This window comes from Bos grunniens, chromosome 12 (assembly GCF_055505025.1).
Source record: "Bos grunniens cultivar Pamir isolate PY7600 chromosome 12, Bosgru_T2T1.0, whole genome shotgun sequence".
Classification (NCBI taxonomy): domain Eukaryota; kingdom Metazoa; phylum Chordata; class Mammalia; order Artiodactyla; family Bovidae; genus Bos; species Bos grunniens.
The window spans coordinates 31909351-31925272 of record NC_141176.1 but is presented as its reverse complement, the minus strand read 5'-3'; the positions used below and the strand labels follow the sequence as shown (position 1 = coordinate 31925272).

Below are 15922 nucleotides of genomic sequence, written 5' to 3'. Positions count from 1 at the left end.
GTTCTTTCAACAGGCATTTTTCATAGGCTTCCCTGGTGGCTCAGGGGTAAAGAATCTGCCTGTCAGTGCAGGAGATGCAGGTTTGATCCCTGGGTCGGGAAGATCCCCTGGAGAAGGAAATAGCAACCCACTCCAGTATTCTTGCCTGGGGAATCCCATGGACAGAGGAAGCTGGTGGGCTACATTCCATGGGGTCACAGAGTCAGATATGACTGAGCGACTAAACAAGTAGGAATTTATTGTGTTCTGCATAAAGCTGTAATGTTAGCAATGGCATTAGTTCATAGGCAAGCAAACAAATTCTAATTCCTAGTAGGTCTCATCTCCAAAGCAGCAAAATGTGTGATTTTAAACCACGCATTTTGCTGTGATTATAAATCCCATTTTAGTATTACTTTAAATTATTTCTTATGAACAAGTCATTACTTTCAAAATTGGGTTTTTTTTGTTTGTTTTAGGTCTTTGCTACTTAGCTACTGGAGAAATTAGCAGTGTTGAACAGAGGGCTATGTACTTCCTAGAGTGGAGTGTATATTTCTATTGGAATAACATACATTCATAGGAAATTTACTATTAAACTTTTTAGATATTATGAAACAAAACCTCTCTTCTACTGCAAGGACAAGAAGGGACAGAGCACAAAGTCTCATTTTCTCTTTAATGCCCTATTAATGATTTAGAGGAAAACTAAAATGCTACACCCATTTAATATCGAAAGCAAAACAAGCTCTGGTTGAGATTCTATATTGTGTGGGTTGTTTTCCTAATCAGTTGTGTAGTATACTCTTTGGAATGCAATGGCTTGGGCCAAAGATCCTGGCATTTAGAAATGATTTCACAAAATGATTGCAGATTATCAACAGATTACATTGTTTTACATCAGGTGTTGGGCTTGCATTAAAATAAAAAAACAGTTGCTTAAAGCGTTTCTGAATATGCAAACTTCCAGCCAGAAAACCTTGTAATTAGTTCAAGTCGGGCCATGGGTGCACCCCTGCCACCAAATCAGTCTGGTCTCTATTAATGTTTATTTTTAAAAGAAGACTGGAACTTTCAGCCCAGCTGTACCTAAAAGAATTATTTTCCGATTATAAGAGAATTATTATCCTCATCACAAGGGCCCACTTCTTCAGGGTTAATAGAGCATGTTACATACTCAAGATGCTTCCTAATCGTTGCTCAACATACTCCATTCAGAGGAAGTTGACATCATAGGAAGGTTTAGAGAGGCAGAAATTTAGTCGCAGGGAGTGAATGACTAAACCGCATGAGCACTCAAAACACCCTAACCCTTGCTCGGTCCTGTGTCGTTACTTGTCCTCCCTCTCAGCCCTTCCCACTCACTCCGCTCCGAGCCTAGAAATCAGCCCAGACCCTAGTCTCCCACTGTTGTCTGGGAAACGTATATTGTTTCTTTTCAGGAATTCAAGTCTCTCAAGGCTCCTGCATCTTCCTACTGACAAAGCATGTCTTAAGCTGCAAGGTACATGACTGTGATCCTACCAGACAACTTCTGGAGTGGGGAACGCCTTCACTCTCATGGAGAGCCGGTAAGACCGCTTGCCAGCTACAGCCTCAAACGCCTGCTGCTGTTGAGGCCTCATAGTGATGAATCCCTTGTCTACGAAAGAAGGGAGAAATCCATTAGAAAAGATTACATGTAAACAAAACCGAACCAAAACCCCATTCAAGGAGGGTGCAGCCAGGGAGTAAATGGAACTGAATTACTGGGGGCTGTACTCTTGCCTGGAAAATCCCATGGACGGAGAAGCCTGGTAGGATGCAGTCCATGGGGTCTCGAAGAGTCGGACACGACTGAGCGACTTCACTTTCACTTTTCACTTTCATGCATTTAGAGGAGGAAATGGCAACCCACTCCAGTGTTCTTGCCTGGAGAATCCCAGGGATGGGGGAGCCTGGTGGGCTGCCGTCTATGGGGTCGCACAGAGTTGGACACAACTGAAGCGACTCAGCAGCAGCAGATGGTAAAGAATCTGCCTACTATGTGGGAGACCTGGGTTTGATCCCTGAATTGGGAAGATCTCTGGAGAAAGAAATGGCAAACTACTCCAGTATTCTTGCCTGGGAAATCCCATGGACAGAGGAGCCTGGTGGGCTACAGTCCATGGGGTCACAAAGAGTCAGACACGACTGAGCAACTAACACACATGCTCAAGTACTGATCAGTGAATAAAACCATTTAGAAGTACCCAAACAAGTGAAATATTTGCAAAATCAAATGGTCCCTGGGACATAAAAGCCCAGTGGCAGGGCAACAGAAACACCTTAAACATCTATATTATAACAAAAACATATAAAGAATCTTCTAAAAAAAAAAAAAACAACCTGGCCAATATGCGTGCCGTGGGAGAAAGTTGTTCCATGTGCTCTAAAACAACTAATTTGATATAAAACATCAACTGGAGCAAGTCAAAAGAATATCAAAGGCATTGGTAGAACTGTCCTCCAGTTTCTGCTCCTTACAAGGTTATCTTTTCAACGGCAGCAATAAAATTAGGTTTTTAAGACTTCTGAAAAGGTTAAAGTATTTTCTTGACAGAATTTGCCTATTGGAATTAAACAGTAATATTAGGATTTCATGGGAATAAAATCAGGGATAAAAGAACATCAATTCTAAGTAATTTATCACAGCATATCTTTCTCTAAATCAGTATGATCTCAGAAATGTCTTCTAGAAGTTAAAGGTAAAACTGTATATTTCTGTTTTGTTCATGTAAACTGAAGTGAAAGTTGCTCAGTTGTGTCCAGCTCTTTGCAACCCCATGGACTGCAATACATGGACTGCAGCCCGCCAGGCTTCTCTTTCCATGGGATTCTCCAGGCAAGAATACTGGAAAGGGTTGCTATTCCCTTCTCCAGGTGATCTTCCTGACCCAGGGATTGAACTTGGGTCTCCTGCATTGCAGGCAGATTCTTTACTGCCTGAGCCACCAGGGAAGCCCAATGCAACACTAAACAAATAACTTTGTATAGATTCTAATATGATCTAACTGACTTATTATCCACAATAAATTTGTAAGGGAAAGATACTTGACTCAGTGCAAAAGTATTACAGTTGAAGAACACTTAATGTGATTTGCACTTGGGCAGGGGGTGAAGGGAGACAAATTTTTTTTCATGACAGGCTAACTCCTGTCCCAAAGAAAATTTACATGATTTATAGAACTGCACCACCTCCCCCCCGCCCCAAATCTGCAGTGACTGGAAAGCAGGGAAGGGTTGCTCACCATATATATGCACCGAGGTGTTAACAGACTTGAGCGTTTGCCCGCTTTTCACATGACAAGTGTAAAGCCCTTGGTCTTCCTTCTGCACTTTGTCAATAACAAGGATACTGTAGAATACATTATTGTGGGGATTGCGTTGGTCAATGCGTTGCCTTATACTGGCTCTCTTATTTACCTAGAAAGAAAATGTATGAGTTATAGCATTTCTAAAATGATTCCTACAATCTGTAATTTTCTGCTAAGAGGCAAACCCACTCAGAGCAAGCTGCCCAGAACCACAGCTCTGTCTGGACATGTTTCCAACATGTGCCATAGCGCCCTGATTCAGCACTTCAGGTTCTTCAGATGGACTGTCACATGTACACTATTTTAACAGTTCCTCGCAACAAGCCAGTGAGATTGGTGGGCTAATTGCCTTTTTGTGGATGAAGAAATCAAAGCATCAAAACACTGACCAGAGTAGCCTGGGAACTTGGGTCTTCTGAGTACAAATCTGATTCTTCCCTCTAGCCCCTCTCTAAGCAGTAACCTGTTCTCAAGGCAGCAATATCAGACACAAACTCAGGCAAGGACTGTCTTCAGTATGTGGATTCATGGCAGGCTTTCTCCTAATAAATCCCCATGTGAGTTTTTTGGGTTTTTTTTTTGCTTCCTTCTAGAAATGAAAGATGATGAATCCTGGCTACACCTATTAGGGTTTAATGATCCATGTTTCATTATTTCACTATTTGAACAAGGCTTGCCAATTTCTGCTAAACCTCACGAAATGGGCCTGGGGACCTGCAAAGCCCTTGGCAAGTTTTAGCCAACAATCTAGGGCTGGGGTTGATCCCATGTTTGCAGGCCTCAGGCTCAGCACTGTACCCTGGCCACAATGATCCACTCCTGGTTTTGCGAAGATGAGGTCACAGTGTCTTTTCCTTTCATTGTTCGCTCCTTTCTTTTTCTTACTTTTTTTTTCAAGCATTACATTTTATAACACATAATATGTTATTTCCTCCTCTCGTTTTGTCCCCATGAGGAGGCATGGAAAAAGACTCTGGAAGTTGGCCAGACTAGTCTCTGGGTCTTGACCTTAGCTCTCCCTCTGTGCCATGTTGGATAAATTCTACCTACCTGTTGGCACAGATGTGTTAAACAATTTTCTCCCTTCTTGACAGCAACCACAAAGAAGATGTCAGTCATTGCCATCAAAAATAAGAGAATTGGTCCCTACATGCCAGACTGGGGGAACTTCAGCAATTCTATTTGTGTTGATATTACTTCTCCCTTCTCCCTTTAGCATCAATGGGTGGTAAAAATATGATTAAAAATGGGATGTTTTTACAGTCTCAAAAAATTTTCCTACTTTACCATGAAGAAATATGGCAAATACCACCTTAACCATGGGACCAAGATAGCATCATGTACCTCCAGATATGACATTGAGAAGGACACAACAGCACTTCTATCGCGCACCTGCCCAAAGTGCATGGCCTGAGTCTAATAATTAGAAGAAAGACCAGAAAACCCAAACATAACAGGTATTCTACAAAATAACTGCTGTATTTCAAGGGAGGGCTTTCCTGGTGGCTCAGATGGTAAAGAGTCTGCCTGCAGTGCAAGAAACTCAGGTTTGATCCCTGGGTCAGGAAGATCCCCTGGAGAAGGAAATGGCAACCCACTCTAATATTCTTGCCTGGAAAATCCCAAGGACAGAGGAGCCTGGTGGACTACAGTCCACGGGGTCACAAAGAGTCAGATACGACTGAGCAACTTCACTTCCAGGAAGAGAGGAAGAGAGGGAAGGGGTCTGTTAAAATCAACACAACAAGAGAGATAAAAACACTGAGGGACTAGTCCAGATTAAAAGAAGACTAAAGAGATAGGACATCCAAATGGCAGGATACGATGCTAGATCAGAAATTTTGTGCTTGTTGCTGCTCTTCTTCCCCAGTTTGGTAACATCTTCATTGTTTCTGCCTTGGTATCCTAAAACTGCCTCTGGGTTTTACAACAGTCTTGTCAGCAGCCACAGGCTATCTAAGTCAAAATGAAACCCAGTTAACAACTTAGATCTTTAGTCCCACAGACCGCATTCCCCAGGCTGTTAGGCATATGTTGTGACGTGTAATGTACTAGACCACTTCCATCACAGAAAGGTCTATTGAACAGGGCCACTTTCAAAGTTATGGACATTCAACAGATGTATCACCATACTCTCACAGCAGCAACACTAAAAGGATAAAAATTTCTTCCCTCCTTCCATGTATTAAGAATATATGGCTTCTAGCAAAACCCAGAACATATTGCCACAAGTTGTAGCAATCTTATTTCAACCATTTTCTAGAAAATACCTTATGACTGATGAGTCTTTAATATGTCCCTATGGGGTCTTTGTGATACCTTTTGTTGCCAGTTTATTCTGTTTTCCTAGCAAGAAGTATGTATACTGTACAGCACAGGGAATATAGCCCAGTATTTTGTAATAACTGTCAAGAGAGCATAATCTGTAAAAAGTCTGTATCACTATGTTGCATACCTGAAGCTAAACTAACATTGTAACTCAGTTGTACTTCAATTAAATAAAACAGTGGCTGGGGACTGCGGCACTCATCCTAATTCTACATATGCCATCTAATACATGCTATGTAATGTATACATAATTTAATCATAAGCTAACTTTGTGACTGGGCCACCTGAATGATGTAACCAATGTTTTACCTGGGATCTGAACCATAAATCATACAGACACATAAGAAACGGCGCTGGACTCACTGTCGGACGATTCTCAACAGTTTATCAGAGATTCCCCCTGTATACATATTTAAAACAAAGATTGTTTGCGAGGATGTTTAATTTGAACAAGGGAACCCAACTCAGGCTTCATTCTTTCCATTTTTCTGAAAGACAGAATCACTCCTTTGTCCCTTAACAAACAGAATATTCGGTGGCTGGGTTGTACTATCTTTCCCAAACATGCTCCAATCAGGTGCCTGCCTGTCTGCCGGTCTCTTCAATTAATGCACCGACAACAACTTTTTGCTGTTGTTGTTACAAAAGATAGCCCCTGCCTGGCATGTTGTGATAACTTTCTTTCTCATCTCTAAATCCTAGAGACTCGTTTCCAAGGATAAAACAATCCCCTTTTCCACCCAGAATCATGCAATAGAAATACCAGCTATACACTTCCAAACAAAACCTCCAGACATCAAAAGACGGTATCTCTGCAGATCATACTCACAACACGTCAGGGAAGAGAAGCACCCGAACCAAACCCAAAGCTCCTTTATTGACTCTGCCAGCGGCATCAGAATATTCTGCTTTTTCTCCCTTACTTCAAAAACTCAGTTTAGCATCTCACTTGCAAAAACTAAATACTGTCCTATAGAAGAAATAGAAAAGGAGGTCACTCACTCCTCCAGGGTAACTCCAGGTCATCTCAACTCTTGTGTTCAATGGGGTGGTAGCCGTGCAGTTGAGGGTGAGAGTATGGCCTCTCAGTTGTCTGACTGGGCCTGGTGTGCTTATCCAGACGTCTGTGATTGTGTTGGCTGTAAGCATAAGGAGTCACGTTAAAAAAAAAATCAACGTTTCATTAAGTAGATTAACCCTTGAGCGCCCCGGCGTACGTTCACGCTTCCGGAACATCACTTACTTTGCCGAATTATGAGATAGTTTGACTTGTACAAATGTCCGTTGACTGTTGTCTCGCAGGTCAAAAGCCCCACTTCTCTGTAGGATGCTTTATGTATTATAAAACCCCTCCTACTGTCCCAGATTATTCTTTTTCCATTGGGGATCAGAGTACCAGATGGAAACTGGAAAAGGAAGAAATGTGTGTTCACAAAATCATATTAGTGCTATGGTGAGAGCTTCACTCATAGTTTGTAATTGTTGAAATACAAATTTTATCTCAAATGAGAATAGTGCAGGTAGAAACTCCAGGTTGTCATAATTGGTTCTTTAGTTTTCTTTGCATGTAACACATGATACGTTAACCATGATAAATTATTGTCAACAACATAATTTGTTATTAGTCTTAGCAGCAAGCTGCACCCACCTAGGGCATACCTAGTTGTCGTTTGTCAGAATTCTAGCAGGACCCTGTGTCTCTTCAAGCTTCTGGGAGTCTCTGTAACAAACTGGCCTGATGCTCAATAGGAAAATGAATTAGGAATTTTTTTCCACTAGGGCTGCCTGGTTATCTTCTTGGTCTCATCACCGGGAGCTCTTAACAAGCCAAACCTTGTCATCTCATTTTGCGTGATTCGTTAAGGAGTTGGCTATCTTAAAAGGACTGTGCATCATTGGTGGTCCGCCAGGATTCACAGCATTAACTTGGCACTCACTGGGGTTATTATCACTCTGGGGAAACTGATGGTACTGACTCTGCACCAGGGAGGGCAACTCTCAGATGCTGCAGCTCCTGAGAGCAAAGAGATCTGAAAAAGGATGTGAGGCCAAAGACAGTCAGGAATGATGTGCTTGCGAATTCCTAGAAGTACTGCTAAACAGCGAGTCCAAACGGAAGAAAAGAACCCACCATTTGATTCTCCCCTAATGCCTTTTCCTGCACACCAGAGAGTTAATCTAAAGCCTCTACTTTGAGTAAAGGGTCACTGTTTCACAGAGCTGCTGCTGCTGCTAAGTCGCTTCGGTCATGTCTGACTCTGTGTGACCCCATAGACGGCAGCCCACCAGGCTTCCCCATCCCTGGGACTCTCCAGGCAAGAATACTGGAGTGGGTTGCCATTTCCTTCTCCAATGCATGAAAGTAAAAAGTGAAAGTGAAGTAGCTCAGTCGTGTTCTACTCCTAGAGACCCCACGGACTGCAGCCTACCAGGCTCCTCCGTCCATGGGGTTTTCAGGCAAGAGTACTGGAGTGGGGTGCCATTGCCTTCCTTCTCCAGCTCCACAGAGCAGCAGAGCCAAATTCCCTGATGCCAGATTGTCAGCCAATTTCAGAGGCAATGGTCTGATGACTACTATTATTTATCCCCAGTTGGAAAAGGTTGGGGGGGGGGATCAGATCACCTTCTCACAACAGATTATAAAGATTCATAGCATTAACTGCCATAAAGAAGCTCAAGTCTTCTCTGTCTTCTTTTTAAAAGTACACACCACCTTCCACCGCTCTATCTGTCGATCCACAAGTATACTGCTTGTGGAAGGAGCGAATCGGACTGGGATGTGTGACCTGATGGCAGAGATTTCTGTTTCAAAAGCACTAGCTGCCTCTCCCAGTGAGTGTATGTCCACCCTGGTGCACGTCCCCAGAGCCTTACGTGGGTTTGAGATGAACTGCATCCTGTTTATGAAGAACTGAAAGCAATTAAAGGATGCATTTCATGCTTTAGTACATTAGGAGGCTACTTGTAAACTTGGGAATGCTCTGCATTCCCTGGCAGGGGGGTTGGGAGGGTGGGGAGGAGAAAGAACCTTCTTTTCTAACTTGGTGCAAACTATTAAAAGGAAGGTCTCAGAAAAATTTATAACTGGGATTGAAATCTGTCAATGCTTGAAAACATGAGAAATGCTTTAAAAACACAAGAAAACAAGTATGTGCTGAATCTAAGGGAAAGGTTGGCTGATGGACTTTCTCTGCGCCACCAAAAAACACATTCAGTTTTCCTCTGAAGTGTGTCTCTTACTCTCGTCTATCCACGACTGCCAGTAGTTGTAGTCCACTGACAAAGCCACTTTATGTCTAGCTGACAAGAGCTAAAACAGCAAAAGGCTACAAAGCTCATCAGCTGTGGCAATCGCTGTATGTGTCCTAAAGAGGCAGGAAGATGGGCAGCCTTGCAAGAGAGTAGGCCCCAGGGAGCTGTCACCAGCTGACCAGGGTTCTACTGAAGTAGGCAGGGGAAAAAGGAGAGGGAAGGGGCAGCAAGTTAGGAAAAGAGGGATGGGAAGAGAAGAGGAAGGGAAAGACCTCATGATAATGTCATGTCAGCATATATATGTAATAGGTTAGAACATTTTCGAAACATATATATGATATACCAAAATCCTTGTTAGAATTTTATGCTTCTCTCACTTGCTTTTCTTTTGTATCATAGAGCTGGGTGGGAAAACAGAGAAAATAAGCTTTCCTTCCCAAAATGCTTGCAGGTGAGAATTTGGGAAAATTCCTCAGACAGACAAGCAACCTGCATTAGGGCCAGAAGGCAAGGGGCTTACATGAAACAAGAAGTTTCATATCCCCATGGTTTGCTCCATATTCATCACAGAGCAATTATCGTCTTGGACTAAGTGGAGTAATGCCAGGCTCTTGAAAACATCGCTTGATAATACATTGATTACTGGGCATTAAACTGTTAGGTATGTAACATGGATAGTAAGCTGTGAATGGGCTTGCCTATGCCAGGCGAGGTCCTAAGTGTCTTCCAAGCACCTCGCGTAGCCTTCCTGACAGGTGAAGGGGTACTCCTGTAACTCTCCCATCTCTCCAGTGAGGACACTGTTGTGGAGGGAGGTCTCACAACTTGCCCATCTCTCTGGCAGGTAAGTGGACAGTGAGGGGAGGAAGAACCCAGGCTGTATGATCCCAGCCTCTGCTCTGAACCACTCTGGTCCTCCTCCTGTGCAAACAAAACCATCAGCAAAGGATGAAGGAGCACGGGAGCAGAAGACAGAACGTGGGCTAAAATGTTCCGTGTGGCCCCCAAAGCCCCTCACTCCCTGGAAACCTCAGTTTTTTCTTCTACCAACTGAGTTTGACTCCTCTGGGGTTTCTACCTCGTCTACCACGATTTTATATTTCCTGGCAATGGTACCCAGTGTGATACTGAAGATGTAACTCCACAATGTAGGGGACTGAATGCAAGGTATGAAGACAGGGAGATACCTCATCACATTTCAGGATTCAGGGTCAATCGGTGATACTGAAAATCACTCTGGATTCTTCCAATTTGACTACCGTCACCACCTGAGTCCCAACTTCTATGTGATGGGCAGTGCCAGGAGATGCTTTAGACAGTGTTCATTTCTCCTAAGCTCTAAGCACCCAGGATTTACTGCAGTTTTCCATTTGGGGAGTTTTTATCTAATTCTCAGACTTAGCACTACCCCTAAAGTAACCAGCTGAAATACCTGGCTTGGCACATTTTAGGGATTTTGTCTTTATTAGATTTTACTTGAAATCATTTTCCTTCTCTTCATGCACAATTTACAACATAATATGAAGAAAACCCTCACTTATAGTTTTTTATTTCCCCTATGAGGTTAAGTTTAGATGCTCGGCAAAAGATAAGCCTTTTGTTATCAGGGAATTCCCAACTCAGACCAAAGCAACAGTTCTCAGATGCCTGGAGAGTCAGGTATCCTGCCTGGCAGTTCTGCCTTCAGCCAAAATCTGGATAATTAATTTGTATACCCCATAGAATTGGTTTTTCTGACATTTACAGATGTTTGAATTTATGGCAATGCATAAAAATTTTCATGATTTTGGTTCTTCTGTGATTCACATAGATTTATGCCCAGAACATTATCCTCTTATTCCATTTAAATACACACATGGGTATAACATCTAGCACTCAGACTTCTGAGTAAAAAGCTATTATAGAAAAGTATGTAAGCAAACTATTCCAGAGACAGAAAATAACAATACATTCTGCTCACTTGCGGTGAAGAGCAGGTGAGAGAAGTTTTACCTTTTTTAAAGTAACACTGATGCTGGGAGACGAGACCCGGCAGGGGATGACCACCTTCTTCCCTTCGGTCATATTTATAACCTTAGGGATTTCACTGCGCATGTCTACGAAAGGTCTACCTGTATCTGAATGAGAAGAAAATGAAAACACACAAACATAAATGACTGTACGATGAACACCCAGACACTGAAGCTGGCGCGGCAACGTGGGGCCACCATACACCTTCCCATTCATGTGACCCCCATACATCCGTATTCTTCTCTCTCACCCGGCCTTCCGTGTTTCTGCCCAGATACAGAAAGCTTCTCTAAGGAAACCAAATTCCTTATTCAGGTCTCGGCCTTCAATCAGCAGACCCCGGGGCCCAGTCCCTACTTTGCAAATTGTGACCTGGGGGATGGGATGAGGAGTGTTTAGATCATTCAGAGAAAAAGCCATAAAAGTGCAGAGTGAGAGTAAGGTGAATATTCTGCATAAACACCTTCCCACAGCTTTGCAAAGGGCCTCAGGAAGCGCCCTCCTGAGCCTTTGTCAGAAGTCAGAGGAGGTGGGTGCACAGGTCCACAGTCTTAGGAGCACCAACGAGAGCGGAGAGTGGGGACCAAGGTGTCAGGCTGGAGAGAGTATTTCCATTTGAATGACAGAAACACGCCTCCACCGCTTTCTGCAGCTTAAAGGCCGACAAGTAAAACGAGACGGTCTGAACTACTTCAGGAGAGGGGGTAGGGTGAAGGCAGGAGAAGCACGGTGAACACGGCATTTATTTCACAAGCACGTGTGTCCAGTTCTTTAGCCCGCACTGCACGACTACGAACAGTAAAGCACGCGCGAGTGTACGCGAAGAGACCTGGAAAGGGCTTTGCCTAATCACCAAGAGATCACCTTTAAAAGCATGGCACTGTCAGCTACAAATTGGCCTTGCCTTTTACCTCTATGAGGATTAAATCAGGTGCCTCTGCAGGGCTGACCCTCAACACCCTCTGGAGGGAGTTCAGGGTGGACAGCAGGAATGAGGCGCTCTGGGGAAAATGGGCAGTCAGTCTTCAGCTAGTTAGATAGTCTCAGGAGATGATTATATGAGCCCAATTCTTGCATCTCCTCATATCTAAAAAAGCACTAAAATCCCTCCTGGTGACATCTGCTCCTCAAGACAAGCAGAAATCTTCTGCAAAAAAATAATACATGCTTGATTGCACATACTTACCGTTCATCAAAATCACATATATGTTGACCTTCCCCACCCCCCTCCTGCCTCTTTGGAGCAGTTTCTCAGAGATATCTGAGATGCTGTCTTCCAAGCTATAGTCCTTATTTCGCCCCCAATAAAACTTAACTCACAACTCTCACATTATGATTTTTTTTTTCCCCAGTCGACAGCATTTTGTCCACCTCAGAGGTCAGAAGGACTCAAACCACTTGCTGGGCTTCCCTGCAGTTCCTGTAGGGACAGGACTGAACATTCTTTCAGAAACACTCTCGTAGTCCACCTCGCCTTTGGAATCCCCTGACAGTGATCTCTTCAGGAAACACTGCTCTTAACTTCTCCCCTTGGACCCAACCCTCCCTGCCCAGATGGAAAGAAGCCCTGTGCAGACTCTCCCCTGGGCCCTCACCTGCTCGCCGTTCAGAATAATCCTGGATGCCAAACAGAGAATAAAGGGAGAAAAAACATGGGCATGATGGGGGCCATGGCTGCCCGGACTGACTGGGGGCTGCAGACATTGTTATGAACTGTGTCTCCCCCTGCCCCTCCCCCACACAAATGATATGTTCTAACCCCAGCACTGCAGAGTGTGACCTCACTAGGGTCAAATAGAGTCACTGCCAATAGAGTTACTTCAGTCAAGTAGGGTGGGGCCCTAGTCCAATAGGCCTGGCGTCCATATAAGATGATGGCCATGTGAGGAGAGACATCCAGGGAGAACACATATGGAGACAAAGCAGAGATGGAGCAATGCAGTTGGAGGTCAGGGCCACCGAGGGTCGCCAGCCCCCCTCAGAAGGTAAGGAGAGGCAAACAGGGGCTCCCTACAGGCTTCAGTGGGGCACGGCCCTGCTGCCACCTCGAGTGTCTAGAATGTGAAATGATAAAGTTCTGTAGTTTTTAACATACACACATACACATACACACAACCACTCCACCACCACGAAAAAAGGGACCTTGCTGTAGCCTGCTGAAGGTGGCGGTGTGTGACATACACCAGAGGAGGCCCTAGAGGGACCCAATTAATACAGCCCATCTTGGATGATCAGAAACCCTTGAATGATTCCTCCTGGTCTCCTGGGAAGCCTTCCTGGGCCAGCCCTTCCTGCTTCCCATCCCAGCCCACCTCAGGGGCTTTGCCAGCAGCCCCAGAACTCTCCTGTTATAGCACCTAACGCACAACTTCCCTGGGTACACGTGGGATGATGACTTCTTAGGAGAGGAGACAGACGGTATTCATCTCTGCCTCATATGAAATGAATGAATGAGCCAGTGAATGAACTACTCTCCAACCCTGTCATTTTACAGATGAGGAGAGAGAGGCGTGAACAGGTGCAGAGAGTTGTCTTGCTGTGAACAGAAACCCCAGAGGTCAGTTTCTTCTCCTGAGCTCCAGTCCAAGGATCCTTCCCTGCCCCACCTCCCCTCATCAGAGCTCGCTCCCTCGTCATAGGAAGCCCTGTTGTTGGCAATTGTTTTTCAGAGACAGGCTGATTGTCACAGTTCTCTGGGGCAAGTGTGTGCGATGTCACACGGTCTAGTGTTGGAGGAATTCCCAGACGAGGATGCTCACTGAGGGGCAGGGAAGGGTGGAGGTGCCTTTGGGACAGCCTCAGGACAAGGCTCAGAGCTGGGGGAGTGAGGGGGACAACAGATTGTGGTTAAGACCGTACATGTTAGGAGAATTTAGGGCTGACCAGTGACCCACTCCAGCATTCTTGGGCTTCCCTTGTGACTCAGCTGGTAAAGAATCTGCCTGCAATGCAGGAGACCTGGGTTTGATCCCTGGGTTGGGAAGATCCACTGGAGAAGGGAACAGCTACCCAATCCAGTATTCCGGCCTGGAGAATTACATGGACTGGACAGTCCATGGGGTCTCAAAGAGTCAGACACGACTGAGTGACTTTCACTTCCCTTAAGTGGTTAGGACTCGTACTTTCATTGCTGCTGAGGGCGTAAGTTCAAATCCTGGTCCAGGAAAGATGAGCAGCATGACCACAAAAAAAAAAAGCATGCACTTCACAACCAGGGTTCAAATCCTAGCTCTGCCCCTTACTAGCAGTGAAAGAAAGTGAAGAAAGTGAAGATGCTCAGTCATACCTGACTCTTTGCAACCCCATGGATAGTAGCCTACACCCAGCTCCTCCGTCCGTGGGATTTTCAAGGCAAGAGTACTGGAGTGGGTTGCCATTTCCTTCTCCAGGGAATCTCCCCAACCCAGGGATCAAACCCAGGTCTCTCACATTGTAGACAGATGCTTTACCATCTGAGCCATGTAGCCAAAGCATTTCGCCAATTCCATCCCTCATCTGTAATACTTATCTCAAGGGTGACATAATTCACACATATAAAATGTTTAGAATGGTACCTGGTAGATGTGTACGTGTTAGCTATTAATTTTCTCATTATGAGAAATTTGAACTTGAGAAAGGGGGGTTAGGCTATATGAAAATCATAAATTATACTCAAGATCTAAACTACAGAAAGTACAAATTTATATTCATATAATGGCATAAAAAAAGACAAAACAAATACACTAAAATGTTAGCCATGATTCCCTTTGAGTATTATGAGTTGTTATTATTTTCTTTGTGACCCCATGGACTGTAGCCTGCCAGGCTCCTCTGTCCATGGGGTTTCCCAGGCAAGAATACTGGAGTGGGTTGCCATTTCCACCTCCAGGGGATCTTCCCAACCCAGGGATCGAATCCGAGTCTCCTGTGTTTCCTGCATTGCAGGCAGATTCTTTACCATTGAGTCACCAGAAAAGCCCTTCTGTTTTTGTGAGATTTTCTAGAATAAGCATGTATGATTTTACAATAACATTTTAAATCATTGCATGTAAGTCTCAATGTCTAAACCATTTTTACTTGAGGAAAACTATAAATTTCATGTGATTTACATCAGTTTTGTCCAGTATACTAGGAGACATTAACTATCACATTAATAGTTGTATGTCTATTAGGAAGGCTCAGTGAGTGTAGTAGCATCTGTAGAGAGGAAGAGTTAATTATACGGAGACAAAGATTCACTTATCAGCACAAAATTCCTCCCCTGAATAAAACTGCTGAGCTGGACATCCAGGCAGGACTACTGGGATTCGATCAATTCCTTTCCTTCCTCCTGTGAGTCTATATTTTTATCTCCTTTGTGAGTCCCAAGGTAAACACAAACACCAGGAAATGGTTTAATTCATGTAACTAAATTGTAAATCCTTCACATTTAATTTACTGTCTCCTTAAGCAACCATTTTCAACAAAGGACACTGGCATAAAATGTTCCTGAGGAAACAGTAAACCTTGGTGTAGTCATTTTTAGTCTAAGGAATGCCAGTCCCAAAAGAAAACAAAAGCAGCTAATGCGACATGCCTTTGAACTTCATCTAGCCCTTGTTCATTCTGGATCCTTCCAACACTTGAATTTCATAAGTCAATGCCAATTTTAGCACTGGGCCCACTGTTCAAAAAATATCAGAATTTCAGTGATTGGTGTCCGTCCCAGCATAATTCAAAACACACCATTTGTAGCACAGTTAATAGTGGCATTATAAATCCACTATGTTTACAAATGAACTTATGCCTACAGATACACACACTCTATTCTCCAGGCTTATTAATAGTATATTTCCTCTGCAATTTGCTTCAAGGAAGGGCTAAGAATGAACTTGCCTGACATATTATAATACAAACATTTTTTGTTTTGTATGACCACAGATACAGAAGAGGTCACGGTTCCATTAATATCACCAGTAAAACCACTTACTATTCCCATAGGACGCATTTGTCTTCGTCACAAAATTAAAAACGACTTCTAAACACAGCCAGCGCCGTGA

General features: G+C 43.9%; 1 protein-coding gene across 5 annotated transcripts in view; it reads right to left on the bottom strand.

Annotated features, from left to right (window-relative positions):
• FLT1 (fms related receptor tyrosine kinase 1) overlaps positions 1-15922 on the bottom strand; it is a 205688-nt gene that overhangs the window by 131522 nt on the left and 58244 nt on the right. For all 5 annotated transcript variants that reach the window (XM_086329568.1, XM_086329567.1, XM_086329571.1 and 2 more), the window contains 5 exons: positions 10887-11011; positions 6886-7048; positions 6645-6781; positions 3249-3423; positions 1504-1621 (listed from right to left, as the gene is read on the bottom strand). In XM_086329568.1, coding sequence (XP_086185694.1) covers positions 1504-1621; positions 3249-3423; positions 6645-6781; positions 6886-7048; positions 10887-11011 — 718 coding nt within the window. The remainder of the gene's footprint in view (positions 1-1503; positions 1622-3248; positions 3424-6644; positions 6782-6885; positions 7049-10886; positions 11012-15922) is intronic.